Source organism: Phaenicophaeus curvirostris, chromosome 5 (genome assembly GCF_032191515.1).
Source record: "Phaenicophaeus curvirostris isolate KB17595 chromosome 5, BPBGC_Pcur_1.0, whole genome shotgun sequence".
NCBI classification, from domain to species: domain Eukaryota; kingdom Metazoa; phylum Chordata; class Aves; order Cuculiformes; family Cuculidae; genus Phaenicophaeus; species Phaenicophaeus curvirostris.
In genome coordinates, this window is record NC_091396.1 from 35,825,335 (window position 1) to 35,840,267 (window position 14,933).

Here is a 14,933-nt window from a genome sequence, read left to right on the forward strand (position 1 = left end):
TAAATACTGTCATGAGTATATACCTGGGTGTCATCTCTATCTTCCACCTCTGTGCTCAGGGGTGGCCTCACAGCACAGGAGGAGATCTAAAAGATGATGGACAACAGAAAATGTCATCTTTAACTGACAGCTCTAACTTTAATTCTTGTCTGCATGTATTTACAGTCATAATTGTATGAAAGTTAACTCCTTCTAGAGTAACACTGTCTGTGAAGGAGGAGACATCCATACCATATCATGACAGACTTTCTTTCTCAAAGCAAGAGGAACTGGATGCTACTGTACTGCTAGAAAGCTATGACCTAATTGCTGTTACTGAAACCCAGTGGGACAAATCCCATGACTGGAGTGTGGCTATTGATGGCTACAAGCTATTCAGAAGGGACACACCAGGAAGGAGGGGTGGAGGCATTGTCCTCTGTATCAAGAAAGGGGTAGAGTATGAAAGGCTGTCCCTGAAGAATAGCCATGAACAGGTTGAGAGCTTACGGGTGAGAATAAAAGACCGAGGCAGCAAAAGGAATCTTTGTGGTCGAGTTTTCTGAGGCTTATTTTAAATAAAATGACATACTGAGAACCACCACATAATCAGTATGAAAAACAAGGACTTTATTCACCACATTTTAGTATAAAAGTTCTGTTAACTAAAAGAATTCAACGACAACATCAGCTGGTCTAATGCTATGACTCATACAGTCATACTTAATTCTAACCTAAATCCAAGTTAATGTATCTGAAGTCTTGATACCAGTAAACATCACCGCTATATTTCGCCAGTTACTCTGTGAATATTTACAGTATTTTAGTATCTTCGGTATCCTCCCCCTCCTCTCCCACCATATGGATCACCATAGCCTCCCCTGCCACCATAACCTCCCCTGCCACCCTGGAAGCCACCTCCACCTCTTCCACCACCTCTGAAACCCCCACCTCCAAACCCCCCACCCCCAAAACCCCCACCTCCAAAACCACCACCACCTCCTCTACCCCCTCCACCTCCCCAGTTGCCTCTTCCACCACCATCACCACCTCTCCAGCCACCTCTTCCACCACCTTCCTGTCTTTTCTGCCAAGGAGGCATTTCGGGAGGAGGTGGTTCAATCTCCGTTGGTCTGCCTCCACGGTCAGGTACTCTCCCCATCAGAACCTATATGGAAAAATAAGTCAGTTTAATAAAATAGTAACTTGGATAGGACAGTCATTCACCTATGGACAAAGACAGGTTGCCTGCTCTTTACAGGGAACATGGACTCCTTGTGATGGTGCTTTCCTACTTAAATTTCAAATTTCAAGTTCAGACTTAATCAGCTGGCAAACCCCATAAATTAGCAAATCGATACACAACTCTAAAAGGAATGCCAGTTTGTCTTAGATTAGAAACTACTGACTCGGTAGAGAGCTGTAATAGACAAAATACCTAAGATGCTGCAGTAAGAGTTTTAAGGAAAAAAAAAAAGGGATCTTGACTTTGGTGGATATTACTCAAGTGTAATATTACTGGACGAAATTACACAAAATATTAAGTTGAAGAACAAAGAGGTATTCAAGGAGGTCTTTTTGTTGTTGTTTTCATATTTCCTGAAATCCCTGTGTGATAATGTTAACATACTCTGGTCAGTTCCAGGCACTGCAATTAAAGAAAGTTCCCTCAAGAAAAGCTTTCTCTGAGGTAATAAAAATTCCAGAATCTTTGAGATCAGAACATATTAAACTGTATCTAAATAAGACATGGTACTTTGGAAAATCTGTAAATAAAGGATTAATAAATATAGGCTTAGGCACCATCTGAATGGTGAAACTAATATTATTACTCACAAACTTCAGCTTTTATCATACACAAGGAAGCAATACAATGTTGATTTAGTACTGTAGCCAAATCAACTAATTTTACTTTGCAGCAAAATGACATTCCACAGAAAATTTTGTGATTTTTAGTATATTGATAAACTAAAGACTCTGGTTTCCAAACTGAACAACATAATCCTGGCAACAGGTAGCCCAGGAACTGATACCAGAAAGACTTACACGTATCCTTAACTCAAGGTGTGTAGTTCCTCTGCACTCAAAAGAGGTCATTTTCACACACATATGTGCGCATGCACACATACAAGCCCCACCACTTTTCCTTCTCACATAGACTACTGTTTCATCCTTTTGCATGACTGACTGTGTCGTAAGAAAAGGAAGTAGCTGCAATGTTTACTGGAATGCTGCAGCCCTTCCTCTCTTTAAAGCACCAAATATCTTGCAAAATGGAATGAAAATATTAAGTGGAGAGTTATAATTCCAGAATTACTTTTGATATGTCTTTCAACTCCCATATCCTTTTTATTACGTTCTACAAAGAAATACCTTGTTGATTGCACAGACTGTATTTTCCCGTGTTGATCCACTACTTGTTCTTATGATCTTTGATAAATCTTCTCGAGCAGCCAGAAGGTGAGCTAATGTAATAGTTGACTTTGGAGATAATGCATAGCGCTTGGGCTGATAGATTCGGGCTATTTCATCTGTTTTTACCTGCACAATAAAAATCAAACACAACTTACTTGCTAGGCACAGACCACACAAGCTCACTTACCATAAGCCATGTCTTGGACTTGGTAAGCTTCAATTTCAACACAGGGTGTAACATCTGAAAATCTAAGTTATCTTACAAAATATAGTGCCAGTTCTATATTGGTGGACAAAATATAGCTGCTAATTATGTTTAGTTGATTCTGAAGCTTAGCACCATTACAAAAGAAATTCTCCTATCCACTGACATCAAAAAGACCTTTTGATATTTTCCAGCATATCTAAAGAGTAAAATTTAAGTGTCCAAACTGCTCTCTCAAGGTCTTTACATCACCATATTCAACAGATATCTTTTAAATGTGATGGTAAACAGAGCAGCTTCAGAGTAAAGTAAATTTGTGAAAAAAAAATTAAAATGTATCAATGCAACAAAACACCTGTGCAAGCCATGTATATGTGAGACTGCGAAGGGGAGAACGGATTTTTTCCAAACACACTTTGATGTATCATTTGTTTAACAAAAAGAGAAAAATAAATACATTTTCTGGGAACATCTGGAATGATCTTCAATAATTTGCCTCTTTGCTTAAAAAAAAACAAACTACATTATATCAATGCCAAAACATTTTAAATCCCCAAAAGCTTCTTGGAGAAGTTATAAACAAATATTTTTATGACAGAAATAAGGAAAAAAAACCCATCAAAAAACTATGTAATTTTTAATTAATATGTAACCTGGTTATTTCTGTAATTGCTTGCCCTTTCCAATCAACAGTCTTCACAAGACAGGAAAATGAATCATCTCACTATCTTATCATCATTAAAAATCTCTTTAAACTACTGTTCTATTATAAAAGTTTATTCATTGTTTTTCATATTGTTTGAATTGAATAACATCAGGCGACTTAAAATTTTAGCCTAAGTTACTCATCAGCTAACATCAACTACGTTTTAGAAGTGTACTTTAAATCTAAAAATACAGTTGCATTAGTACAGTTATAAGGAAGTTATACACAGAGGGACATCTTCTGGCTTCTGTGAGCTAAATGCCCTCCTTCTCCTTTCTTGCAGCATAAAAGCATTCACATAAAAGCCCATACAGAAATTAAACCGTGAGCCATTCCACAGCAGCACGGCAGCATCTAGACTCATGTCTTCTAGTGATAGTGAGCTTCACAAAACTGATTTTATAAATGACAAATGGTGACTCCAGAAAGACTTGTAACAACCCCTACTTTCAGTACACTTTTGAAGTTTTAAGACTTCTCCATCTTAAGCTTTATACGCAAACCTTTGGAAGGAAAGCTGGTAGTGCAGTTCAGAGCAAAACCATCTACCTTCAGCTTCTCACATATAAAATCATTAAATAACACTTTTTATATCTTATCTCACCACTCTCCTGGATAGAAACAATATGTATTTCTAGCTGAGAAATATCAGAGTGGTGTAATACCAGTTGGGAGTGGTGTAAAAATTACTATTTTTTAATACACAGAGTGCTAGGAAATAGTACAAATGAAATGATCACAATTAAAATAATACCAGCAGAGAAAATCCACAGGAGTGTTTTGGGATTTTCAGTCATCTGAAGGATTACAAATAATCACGTCTTTTTCTTATACAAGCTGCTATTCAAATAACCTGTTCATCTGACCACCTGTTTATTCAGTAGCTTTGAATCCAAGATACACTGCAGCCACTGTAATCTCACTGACTTTAGGGGCAGTCACTCTTTGCACCCTATCTATGTTAAGGCCCAGTGTCTGTCTTCCTCTTGCATCTGAATAAGAAATGCTGAGGTTCCCTCCTAGTTTATTTGACTGGAGGGGGCTGGGTACAGGAACGAAAAAGGGGAAATGCAAACATAATAAAGTGAGAAACAGAGGATGCTAGAATTTCTAATAGTGAAGCTATAAACAGTCACAAAGGATGGTCTGTGCCACCTGTACAAATCCTTCCCCTTCCTCAATACCTAGGGCTTGGATGTCATGACCCAGCATAAGAAACTGGTTGGAAAGAAAAGGACAGTAACGGAAACATATTTACACGGTATGTATATTCAGTAGGAACACCCGGGGAATTGCAGCAGACTCCCACCTACAGGAAGCAAAAAATACAGCAAGCGTACCTTTGCTCTATCAGACCAGCCGAAAGACTGTACTGTCACATCTAGCCTCTTCATTAACATACGTCGGCGACATTCGTACTCACTGCGAAGAGCATCATTGATTTTTTCCAGTCTTTCCTGCAGTGTTACAGTAAAAATTCTAAACATTCAAATCTATAAAGTTATAGAAATCAATTTAAAGTTAACTTCATTGATCAACTAAGATGTCTATGTCCAGGTGACCACTATAAATTACATAAAACCAGGAGTGCATCTGTATAGCGCTACAGCAGCATGAATATACAAAATATTCTGAGAGTTAATAAGTGGATGAATCAATACAAAGTCTGTTTGATAACATTAATTCTGGAGGTATTTGATTAGCATTATTAATATTTAACATTTGAATTTCAGTATTCATATTTAGCAACAAAACACTGACTGTGAAACAGACAAAGTTAGATGAAGCCACATGCATAAATTTTGACCATACTGTTAAATACAGAAATAGAATGGCTTTTTTTACCGCTTGGTCAGAATCCAGAGGTTTTGTTAGCAGTGATTTCCCCACATGATTATTCTGAACTTTTGAAAGAATGTCCTTTATCTGAAACGAAACATATACTTCTTCTCAGAACACAAATGATACTTATGGTTATTCCAGCACAATTTGCTGCACTCACAATTTGCTACTCATAAGATCAAATATAGCATGTTTGTTTTAGCAGACTTGTAAAAACAGGTATGTATCTTCTGATTTATCAACCATTACGAAAAGATTTCCTGAGTACTTTCACTATATGACTAGCCTCTATACAAAAATATTTCATGGCACACCACTTCTTCCAGTTATAATAGAACAATATCTACATCACAAATTTATCAAATGCATGTAGGCAGTAGAACTAGTTAAATTACTCATTTTACCTACTACTAAGTGGTGTAACTACAGCTATGGAAATGTAACAACTGGGACCTAGGAGTTCTGTTATCAAATGCTAGACTTGGCTACATGAACTGGTGATGTGTGCTAGTTAGAGGGCAGGAGAGATGACAGGTCATTCTCTTTCATTGATTTTCTTCTAATCCTAGAATTGGTTTCATTTAACATTATATTAAGCCTGTTGCATTCACTCCAAACCAGCCTTACTTATACTTCTTCAATTAGTTTTTGCCCTCAGTAACTGGGAATGAAGTATGATCTCTGTCTTTCTGCCTTCCAAAGTCAATTGGATTCTCCTCTCTCAATACAAGAAACCTTTACCTCTTCTTGAAGAAACTTCCCTTGGTACAGCTCTTCTAAAACTGCATCATATCACCTACAACGCTCATGTAAATTCACAGCCAAATTATTTTTCAGGTGCAGTAGACCGCATGTATATTATTGTTCCTGCAAGTTTTGCACACAGTCCAACTGGGAAAGAACTACATCTTCATTTGCTTTTGTAAATAATTACAAAGAACTAAGTCAAACAAGACTACAAGTAGAGTTAATTTTCTTCTACATGTCACAAGGGAAGATTAAGTTAGTGATGATCTACAGTAAAACCTGTAACTGAGGACAGCCATTAGATGCATTTGCAAGGATTATAAGACTTCAGGTAGGCACAGAGGCATCTATCAAAAAGGTACGGCTCAAAGCTCACTCTTCCAGTATAATCTTAGTTCATCTGTCTAGAGCTTTGAGCTCTACATATTACAGAAATATACTCTCCAGTGATTACTATGAAAAAAACTCTAAGGAGACAGAAATCAAATTCTAGAGCACCTCGTAAATTGATTTAAGTAAGCTACGTGAAAAGGAATACTTGATGAATCAACTCCCATATTTCAGGGGTTTTGTAACTATTTCCTTTTCCATTTCTGCATATACCAATATGTATATTGGTGTATACACACAACAGGTGTATATTTTGGGGTTTTTTATATCACTTTTGGGTAACACCGTGGCAAGTTAAAAACACAGTACCTCTGGGTATTCACAAAAGACCTGGCCTAGCACTGTGTATTCCTAATTCCCATAAACTGAAAAATGAAAGGAAGTTTGGAGAGAACAATTAAGGAAGAGAATCAGTAAAAATCATAACTAGAAGAAATGTAAGCAGCTAAATGAAACAATCCTTTATCGACTGGGAAACTGTCTCAACATTTCTGCATCCTTTTCTTTTCAAGTTAAAGAGAATACCTATGTAATTTTACTCAGTGGCAGGTTTATGAATCGAGTAACATTTAGGAAGGCATCTCTTCACTGATGAACTGGTCTACATTCATGTTTGTGACACTGTAGACAAGTTTGTGAACTTGTCTACATTCACTGTTTGTGACACTGTCATACCCAGATTACAGAAACTCCACTTTATTCCCTTACTCCTATCAGCAGGATTCCAAGGGTGTATCCTACAACTATAATGGTGCAGTAACTTTTATGTTTAACTACATTTGCACAGACAAACATCATGTATGCAGGCACATGAGGTCTTCTAGGTGTGAAAAAACATGGCCTGGAGAGAGGTGTCATTCTATTAATTTAAGCTAAACTATAGACACTCTAAGGAAGGAAATTGTCTTATTTAGCCATAAGGTGTACTGCGTAACTGCAGAAGGATCATCTAAAATCTTAAGCACTGCCACTCTTTCATTTACCTGCAGATAATTTAAGGTTTAATATTTATCTCATTCTAAAGCAGTTTTTGTTTGACCTTCATGTCTGGTGACAAGGACAACTCTTTCATCTTGTTCCCTGCAACTACACTGATGCCTAATGTACAGGCACCATTATGTCTATAAAAAAACAACAGTTAAAACCAACATACTAACCTAAAAATAAAAAAATTCTAGAAGGTATTCCTGAATACTTTGAAAGGTATTCTTCTCATACTTCACTTAAATCTTCTTTTAGCTTAATTTTGATTTAACGTCTTCAGTTACCCTCTATAGTTTCTTTTAATTCTCTATTATTACTACATATAAGTGAACAAATAATGTGGGGGAAAAAAACTCTAGAAGTCTTTTGAATAATATGGTATTAAGAAGTCTTTTGAATAATATTGTATTAAGAAGTCTTTAAATAAACAGTATTAGAATGTCACTTTGTAATTAGGTGTAAAAGTCACACTATCTTAACTAGAAAAAAAGCCAGACTTGAGCATGAGGAAGTGGTTAGAGACTTGCTTGGCCAATTAGACACACACAAGTCTATGAGGCCGGATGGGATCCACCACCTGAGAGTATTAAGGGAGCTGGCAGATGTGCTGGCCAAATCCCTTTCCATCATTTTCCAACTGTCCTGGCTGACTGGGGAAGTTCCTCGTGACTGGAGGCTGGTTGATGTTGTGCCCATCTACAAGAAGGGTTGCAGGGAGGATCCAGGGAACTACAGGCCTGTCAGTCTGACCACAGTGCCGGGTAAACTCATGGAACAGGTGATTTTGAGTGCTATGAAGCATGAAGCACATGCAAGAGAACTGGGTGATCCGGCCTAGTCAACACAGGCTCATGAAAGGCAGGTCTTGCCAAACTAACCTGATCACCTTCCATGAAAAGGTGACCTGTTTACTGGATGAGGGAAAGGCTGTGGATCTATCTTCTTGGACTTCAGCAAAGACTTTGACACAGTTTTGCACAGCATTCCGCTTAGGAAACTGGCTGCCACTGGCCTGGAGAGGCACACACTCTCCTGGTTGGAAAACTGGTTGGATGGCCAGGCCCAGAGAGTGGTGGTAAATTCAGTTAACTCCAGCTGAAGGTCGGTCACAAGTGGTGTCCCCAGGGCTCAGTGCTGGGTCCAGTCCTGTTCAACATCTTTATCAATGACCTGGATGAGGGGATCAAATGCACCCTTAGTAAGTTTGCAGACGACACTAAGCTGGGAGGCATTGTCTATGGGCCAGAGGGTAGGGAGGCTCTCCAAAGGGATCTAAACAGGCTGGATCACTGGACTGAGACCAATGGCATGAGGTTCAACAAGGCCAAATGCTGGGTCCTGCATTAGGGCACAACAGCCCTGTGCAGTGTTACAGACTAGGGGAGGTGTGGTTAAAAAGCTGCCTGGAGGAGAAGAACCTGGGGGTTGATAGCCGACTGAACATGAGCCAGCAGTGTGCCCAGGTAGCCAAGAAGGCCAATGGCATCTTGGCTTGTATCAGGAATGGTGTGGCCAACAGGTTCAGGGAGGTTATTCTGCCCCTGTATTCGGCACTGGCGAGGCTGCACCTCGAATACTGTGTTCAGTTCTGGGCCTCTCGCTACGAGAAGGATGTTGAGGCTCTGAAGTGAGTCCAAAGAGCAATGAAGCTGGTGAAGGGGCTGGAGAACAGGCCTTATGAGGAGCAGCTGAGGGAGCTGGGGTTGTTTAGCCTGGAGAAGAGGAGGCTGAGGGGTGACCTTACTGCTCTCTACAACTACCTGAAAGGAGGCTGTTGAGAGGAGAGTGCTGGCCTCTTTTCCCAAATGACAGGGAACAGGACAAGGGGCAATGGTCTCAAGCTGTGCCAGGGGAGGTTCAGACTAGGTATCAGAAAGAAATTTTTCACAGAAAGGGTCATTGGGCACTGGAACAAGCTGCCCAGGGAGGTGGTTGAGTCACCATCCCTGGAGTTATTTAAAAGACAGCTAGACGAGGTGCTCAGGGACATGGTTTAAAGGCAGACAGGAATGGTTGGACTCAATGATCCAAGAGGTCTTTTCCAACCTGATGATTCTATGATTCTAAGACTTACAAAGCACAACACCAAGATAAACTTTTCTGAATACTTGATCAATGTTCATTTAGAATTTATATGGGTTTTAGTACTAAACTTCAGAACAACTCCCAGAGTTAACCTTTGTAAATATACTTTACAAGGTGTAAAGACTTGTACATACAAGTCGAAAGAGGGCTGGGCATGAGTTGACAGCTCATGGATCTAGGAAATTCCCCGTCTTTTGATTGGGCAAGTTGATAGCTTGTGGATCCAGCACGTAACTACCCCTTCCTTCTCTCTTCCTCAGCCTTAATTGTCCTCTTCCTCTCCCCTTCTAATACGGGTCACCACTATAAACAGCATGGACCTGAGTTTTGGATTTGAATTCTGTGACAAATGTTTAAGTTGTGGGGTGGAATGTAAAGCATGACTTGCTTCTTTCTTTGCCTTAAACATTATTTCCGAAGGCTGGTCACTTGTGTTTTTGTTTTGTGGTGCCAGCAATGAATAGTGGAGGTGGTGCAGCAGCAGACCTCCCCAAGGATGGAGCTTGGGATATTGCCTGAGGGCCTTGCCTGTAGCGCTGGGTTCAATGGAGGGGAGGTGCAGAAGTAAGCTCTTCTCTCCCTCACCTGACTGAACTCAAGGTCTGGATCTCACTGCTGCAGGGGGAGGTGATGCAGCGGTGGGCACTGCCCCCTTCCCCTGCTTCCTCCACCCACTGGACTGCCCAGGCTGGACCCTCCCAAAAGACACGCGGCAGGACCACCCCAACACATGCTGATGGAGGTCGGGTCAGACAGGCCGTATAAAAGAACTTGCAAGGAACCACATGGTTGGCTCTCATTCTCGCGCTCTCTCTCGACCAACACTTAGATTGGAACAGCCTGGACCACGTGGCCTGGAATAAGCTGCTGAGACCATGGGTTCCTATGGGACTGCCGCTGCCCGTTGATGTGGGGATTTCATCTATACGGAAGATGTATAGATGCAAAAAAACCATGCAAGTAACAGGCCCTCTCCCCAAAATCTCTGAATGTTCAAATGTCCAATGGATGAGGAGAGGACGAGGAAGAAGAAAAGAAGAAGCATAATAATGTAAAATTATTAAACTAAAAGATTCAGCAGCAGAGGGAGATTAATTCTGTGCATCTTCTGTAATTCTTAAAGGGGACTGGACACCCACCCTCTCCCCAAATACTAGGGAGAAATAAAGAGCAAAACTTTTAGCTGCCTGACAGAGAAGATGAATTCCAACCCAAGAGCCTATTTACATTCTGCAGTGGGGAAGCCAGATTAAGGAAAGAAACTATCCTACTGAATAAGGTTATGTTGGTTTATTCACTGGCTATTAGTAATCCAGGCATTTTCATCCTTTTCTGCAATGAAGGAAATGGCACTAAGAAATCTATACTTGCAATCAGTAAATTCATTAACTAAATAGCAAAAATTCAAGTTTTGTATATTACATTTATATACATCCCAGAAACGACTACGGGTACATAAATGCACAATCAATTATCCCCCAAAGTCTTCAGCTTGCTGCAACACATTTGAATGGGTCAGAGGAAAACTGTTGCTGCAACTCATATCTTAAATTTGCATGGCAGTACGCCTCTTCAGGTACATCACATCCTCAAGGAAATGTTGAAATACTTCACCTTGTAACTAAAATAGTTAAGCACTAAGCTGGCTTTCAGTAGAAAAGTTCCTTTGCGCTTGTGAGACAAGGTTTTTATGGATTAGACTGTTACAGTTTAACCAATAGAGACAACACATAAAAGCCCATACCTTTTGTTCCACAGTGGTTAACAAGGGAGGAATATCAGAAGATGAGGAGTTTGGCAGGCCCAGTGCATCACAAATGCCTTGCACTTCCTGATAAATTTCATTGTGCTTTTCTAAATGAGAGCCTTTAGCTTTCTTGTTGTGCAATATCTTTAAAGCCTGAAGTTCTGTACTTAGAAATACTGGAGAGGAAAATGTCATAACAGCAGATTTAGAGACTCTTGAATATTTCTGCATCCACGTTCTCATGTACAAATATAACATACACATCATGATAAAAGATCATGATAAAAGGGAGAGACTTTCTCAGTTCTCTCCTAGGCAGGCCAGTATCAATTTCCTATTCTTTATCCAAACTAACTCTCACCTGACTTCCTACCTCCAGCCTACATATTGTATTTAACTGCTTAACCCACTTCTGCCATCAGACCCCTAAGTTCCTTGACTAGTTTCATATTACCACAGTGGTTCAAGCTGCTACTCCTTTGTCCAAGTCCAGCTTAAACCTAATCTGCTTTCAGCACCTTCAAATCACATCACATTTTCCTTTAAGCTGCCCAGAAACTTCTCAGAAACATGGGAAGCAAGGACTCAGCTTCAGCTGAGCTGGAAACTGGATCAAGAGAGGGATCAGAAGGCCTCAGTAGGTGGAGCCATACTTCACAAAGAAATTTTAGTTTCTAGTAAAATAGTTTTCTAATAGTTTTCTAGTGACCATTTCTGCACAAGTGAGCTGATGCATGCCCAGCTAGGTTGTAATGATTTTACACATATACTTAAACACACATAAAGAACTATTTAATGCAAATTGTACACTAACAATGAAGTATTCATGCAAAACATTGTATTATAAATAGGAAAAATGGTTATAACTTACAGAGGAGTTTAAGACAATCTTCTTTCTCTCTTAATCTGTCCTTGATGTCTCCAGATATAAGCGATGAATATGGACAAGCCATTTCTCTCAGAAAGCCACTAATCTCAAGCTGGAAGCTCTCTACATCTTTATCACCTATAAGAATAAACAAGTGCAAAGCTAATGGCTTTTTACAGAAACAACAAACTATATTCTAATCTTCTCAACTTATACATTTAAATTGCAGGCTTCAATAGCCCAGACAAAGATTCACGACCCTAGTAACACTTTCTTTCCTCTTAAACAAAACATACATATAAGCAGACAAGCCTTTTAATAGCTATAGCAATACTGTACTCATGTTTTGAAAGAGAAAGTGATGCTACAACAGTCTTCAAAGATATGAATGCCAATAAACATCACTAGGAAGGGAGCAGCTTATGTCACAACATAATTTATCAATGTAATTAATTTTATGTTGAACAAGACTAGGGACAAGTCTTAGGAGTCACAAGCCCATTATTTTCAATGTGGTATTTTTAGTTTTACTACTTTTCTGTCAAAATATAAGAAACACAAAAGCTCAGCCAAGTTCCAGCACTCAACATAAAGAATCAAGTAGTGCTAACAAGCAATTTGCCTATATACACACAGTGCTGAACAAAACACTGCATTGGGCCAGCTAGCTGAAAACACCAGACACTGGAATTTAAGCTATCAAAATATGATTACATATAACAACCACTCAAAGGATGTATGAATGTATATTTTATATTTATGTAGAATTAAGAAAAAACCCAGAACACATTTTTCCCCCCTTTGGAAAGAATCTGCACAATACAAGAGCTTAACCTAAGATCTACGTACACATAAATATCAGCCTCAGTTTGGCTACCTCCCAGTTATCTTCTAAACTTCAAAACTGTAATACCACAATTAGTTAAACAATATGAGTCTAGACCCACTCCACAAATACTAAATTGCTTTAATAAATTAAGATTCATATACCATCTGTTGAAGTGATGCTTTCTTCCATATTACAAAGTGACTTTATCTGAGAACCTAACCAAATGCAAAGCTCAAAAAATTCTGGTGAAGACAATCCATTTTGTGCTGCTTTGTTCAGGGCTTCCTCCTCCAACAGGGGACCCGTGTACCTGCACAATGATAAACATTAGTGATGAAGCAATTTAACATAGAAAATACACATTTTAAAATTATTTTATTTTAAGCTAGTTAGTAATAACACTGAAATGAATTAACCCTTGTCAGTTATGTTTGCCAAGGAAAAATTCAGACTTTTTTTAAGCACATCAAAAAATGAGTGGCAATCTATAAACAAAATGGTTCATCAGATGATAGGTGTATGTGAAAACATATATCACGTGTATGTGAAAATAGCGTCATATCACAATACATGCCAAAAAGGCAAGAATCGAAGCATTAATTCAAGTGTTTAGTCAAACTAATTTCCTTCCAACATTAACAACTCACTGCTGTAGAGTACTAGCAATAAGATACCTGAAAAATAAACTGAATTTTACATTGTTTCTGTTCTGTTGCATGTGAAGCACCTTCACAGGAGGTAGGCAGGTATGACCAAAGCAGGTGAGCAGCTCAGCATGCGACAGAGCTGGCGGCCACGCAGGAGGGCTAACCCACCAGCCCCCTCCGGCCAGCACCCCATCAATTCCCCTCCAGCCCGCAGTTCCCAGCTCCCCTCTAATCAGCACACTCCCAGCCCGCTCCAGGCTGCAGCCCCCACAAATCCTCATCAGCAAGAACTTCCCAGCTCCACTCCAGCCAGCACCCTTCAAATCCTCTCCAGTCAGCACTCCCAGCTCGCTTTCAGCCAGCACCCCCTGAAATCTCCTTCAGTCAGCATCCGCCCAGCCCCCTCCAGCCGGCGCTTCCCAGCTCCCCACCAGCCAGCATCCCGCAAATACTCTTTAGCAAGCACCCCCCAACTCCTCTCCAGCCAGCACGCCCCCAGCCACCACCCAGACAGCGCCTCCCGGCTCGGGTGTGACTAACCACCCCCGCCACAAGCCCCCCCGTCCCCGAGGAACGCGTGTGCGGCCGCGTTTCCTTCTCCCCCCGCTACAGCCGGTCAGCTCAGCGCAGCCGCCGTGACCCTGCTCCCCCGGCCCGACCTCCCTCCCGTCCGCAGCCGAGGGGCCCCGCCGGCTCCCGGCCGAGCGGCCCGGCGGGGGCTGCCCTCGCCCCGCCATGGTGGGGCCGCTGCCGCTCCCCAGTTACCCCAGGGCCTCCAGCGTGTCCAAAATGTCGCACTCCATCCTCTGGGCCGCGCTCCGAGTCCCGCCGCGCCGCGCGGTGCCCGCCGCTAACCGAACCCCCCGCAACCCGCGCCCGCAGCCGCGTTCCGCTGCAGGGGCGAGGGCCGCCCTCCGCCACCGCCTTCTCGTGGCGGGAGGTGACCCTTCCCGGGGCGCAGCCCTCGCTTTCTTCCCTTGATGAGTCGTAGACTCACAGAAGAGGTTGGAAAAGACCTGTGAGATCATCGAATCAAACCTCACCTGCCCACTACAGAACCACGTCCCTGAGCACCTCGATAAATGGCAGTTGTCTAAGCTTGCGTATCTTATAGCGATTAGGGTGATTCTGCCCCTCTATTCCTCTCTTGTGAGACCTCATCTGGAGTATTGTGTCCAGTTCTGGAATCCTCAGCATAAGAAGGATATGGAGCTGTTGGAATGGGTCCAGAGGAGGGCTACAAGGATGATCAGAGGGCTGGAGCGCCTCCCATATGAGGACAGGTTGAGAGTTGGGCTTGCTCAGCCTGGAGAAGAGAAGGCTGCGAGGAGACCTTCTAGCAACCTTCGAGGGGGAATGCGTGCCCATGAAAGCTGAGGAGGGACTGTTCACAAAGGCTTGTAGTGATAGGATGAGGAGCAATGGCTATAAACTGGAGAGGGGCAGATTTAGGCTGGACATAAGGAAGAATTTCTTCACAATGAGAGTG

The 14,933-nt window shown here is 41.3% G+C and overlaps 1 protein-coding gene across 1 annotated transcript; it reads right to left on the minus strand.

The window, feature by feature from the left end:
• Positions 1-585: 585 nt before the first annotated feature.
• On the minus strand, positions 586-14,348 carry FAM98B (family with sequence similarity 98 member B). Its single transcript, XM_069858298.1, has 8 exons — positions 14,210-14,348; positions 12,959-13,107; positions 11,972-12,106; positions 11,098-11,276; positions 5,151-5,231; positions 4,646-4,762; positions 2,353-2,520; positions 586-1,147 (listed from the first exon to the last, which is right to left on the minus strand). Exons 1-8 carry the CDS (start codon positions 14,245-14,247, stop codon positions 803-805), a joined length of 1,212 nt encoding a protein of 403 aa, XP_069714399.1. The 5' UTR covers positions 14,248-14,348; the 3' UTR covers positions 586-802.
• Positions 14,349-14,933: the final 585 nt, after the last annotated feature.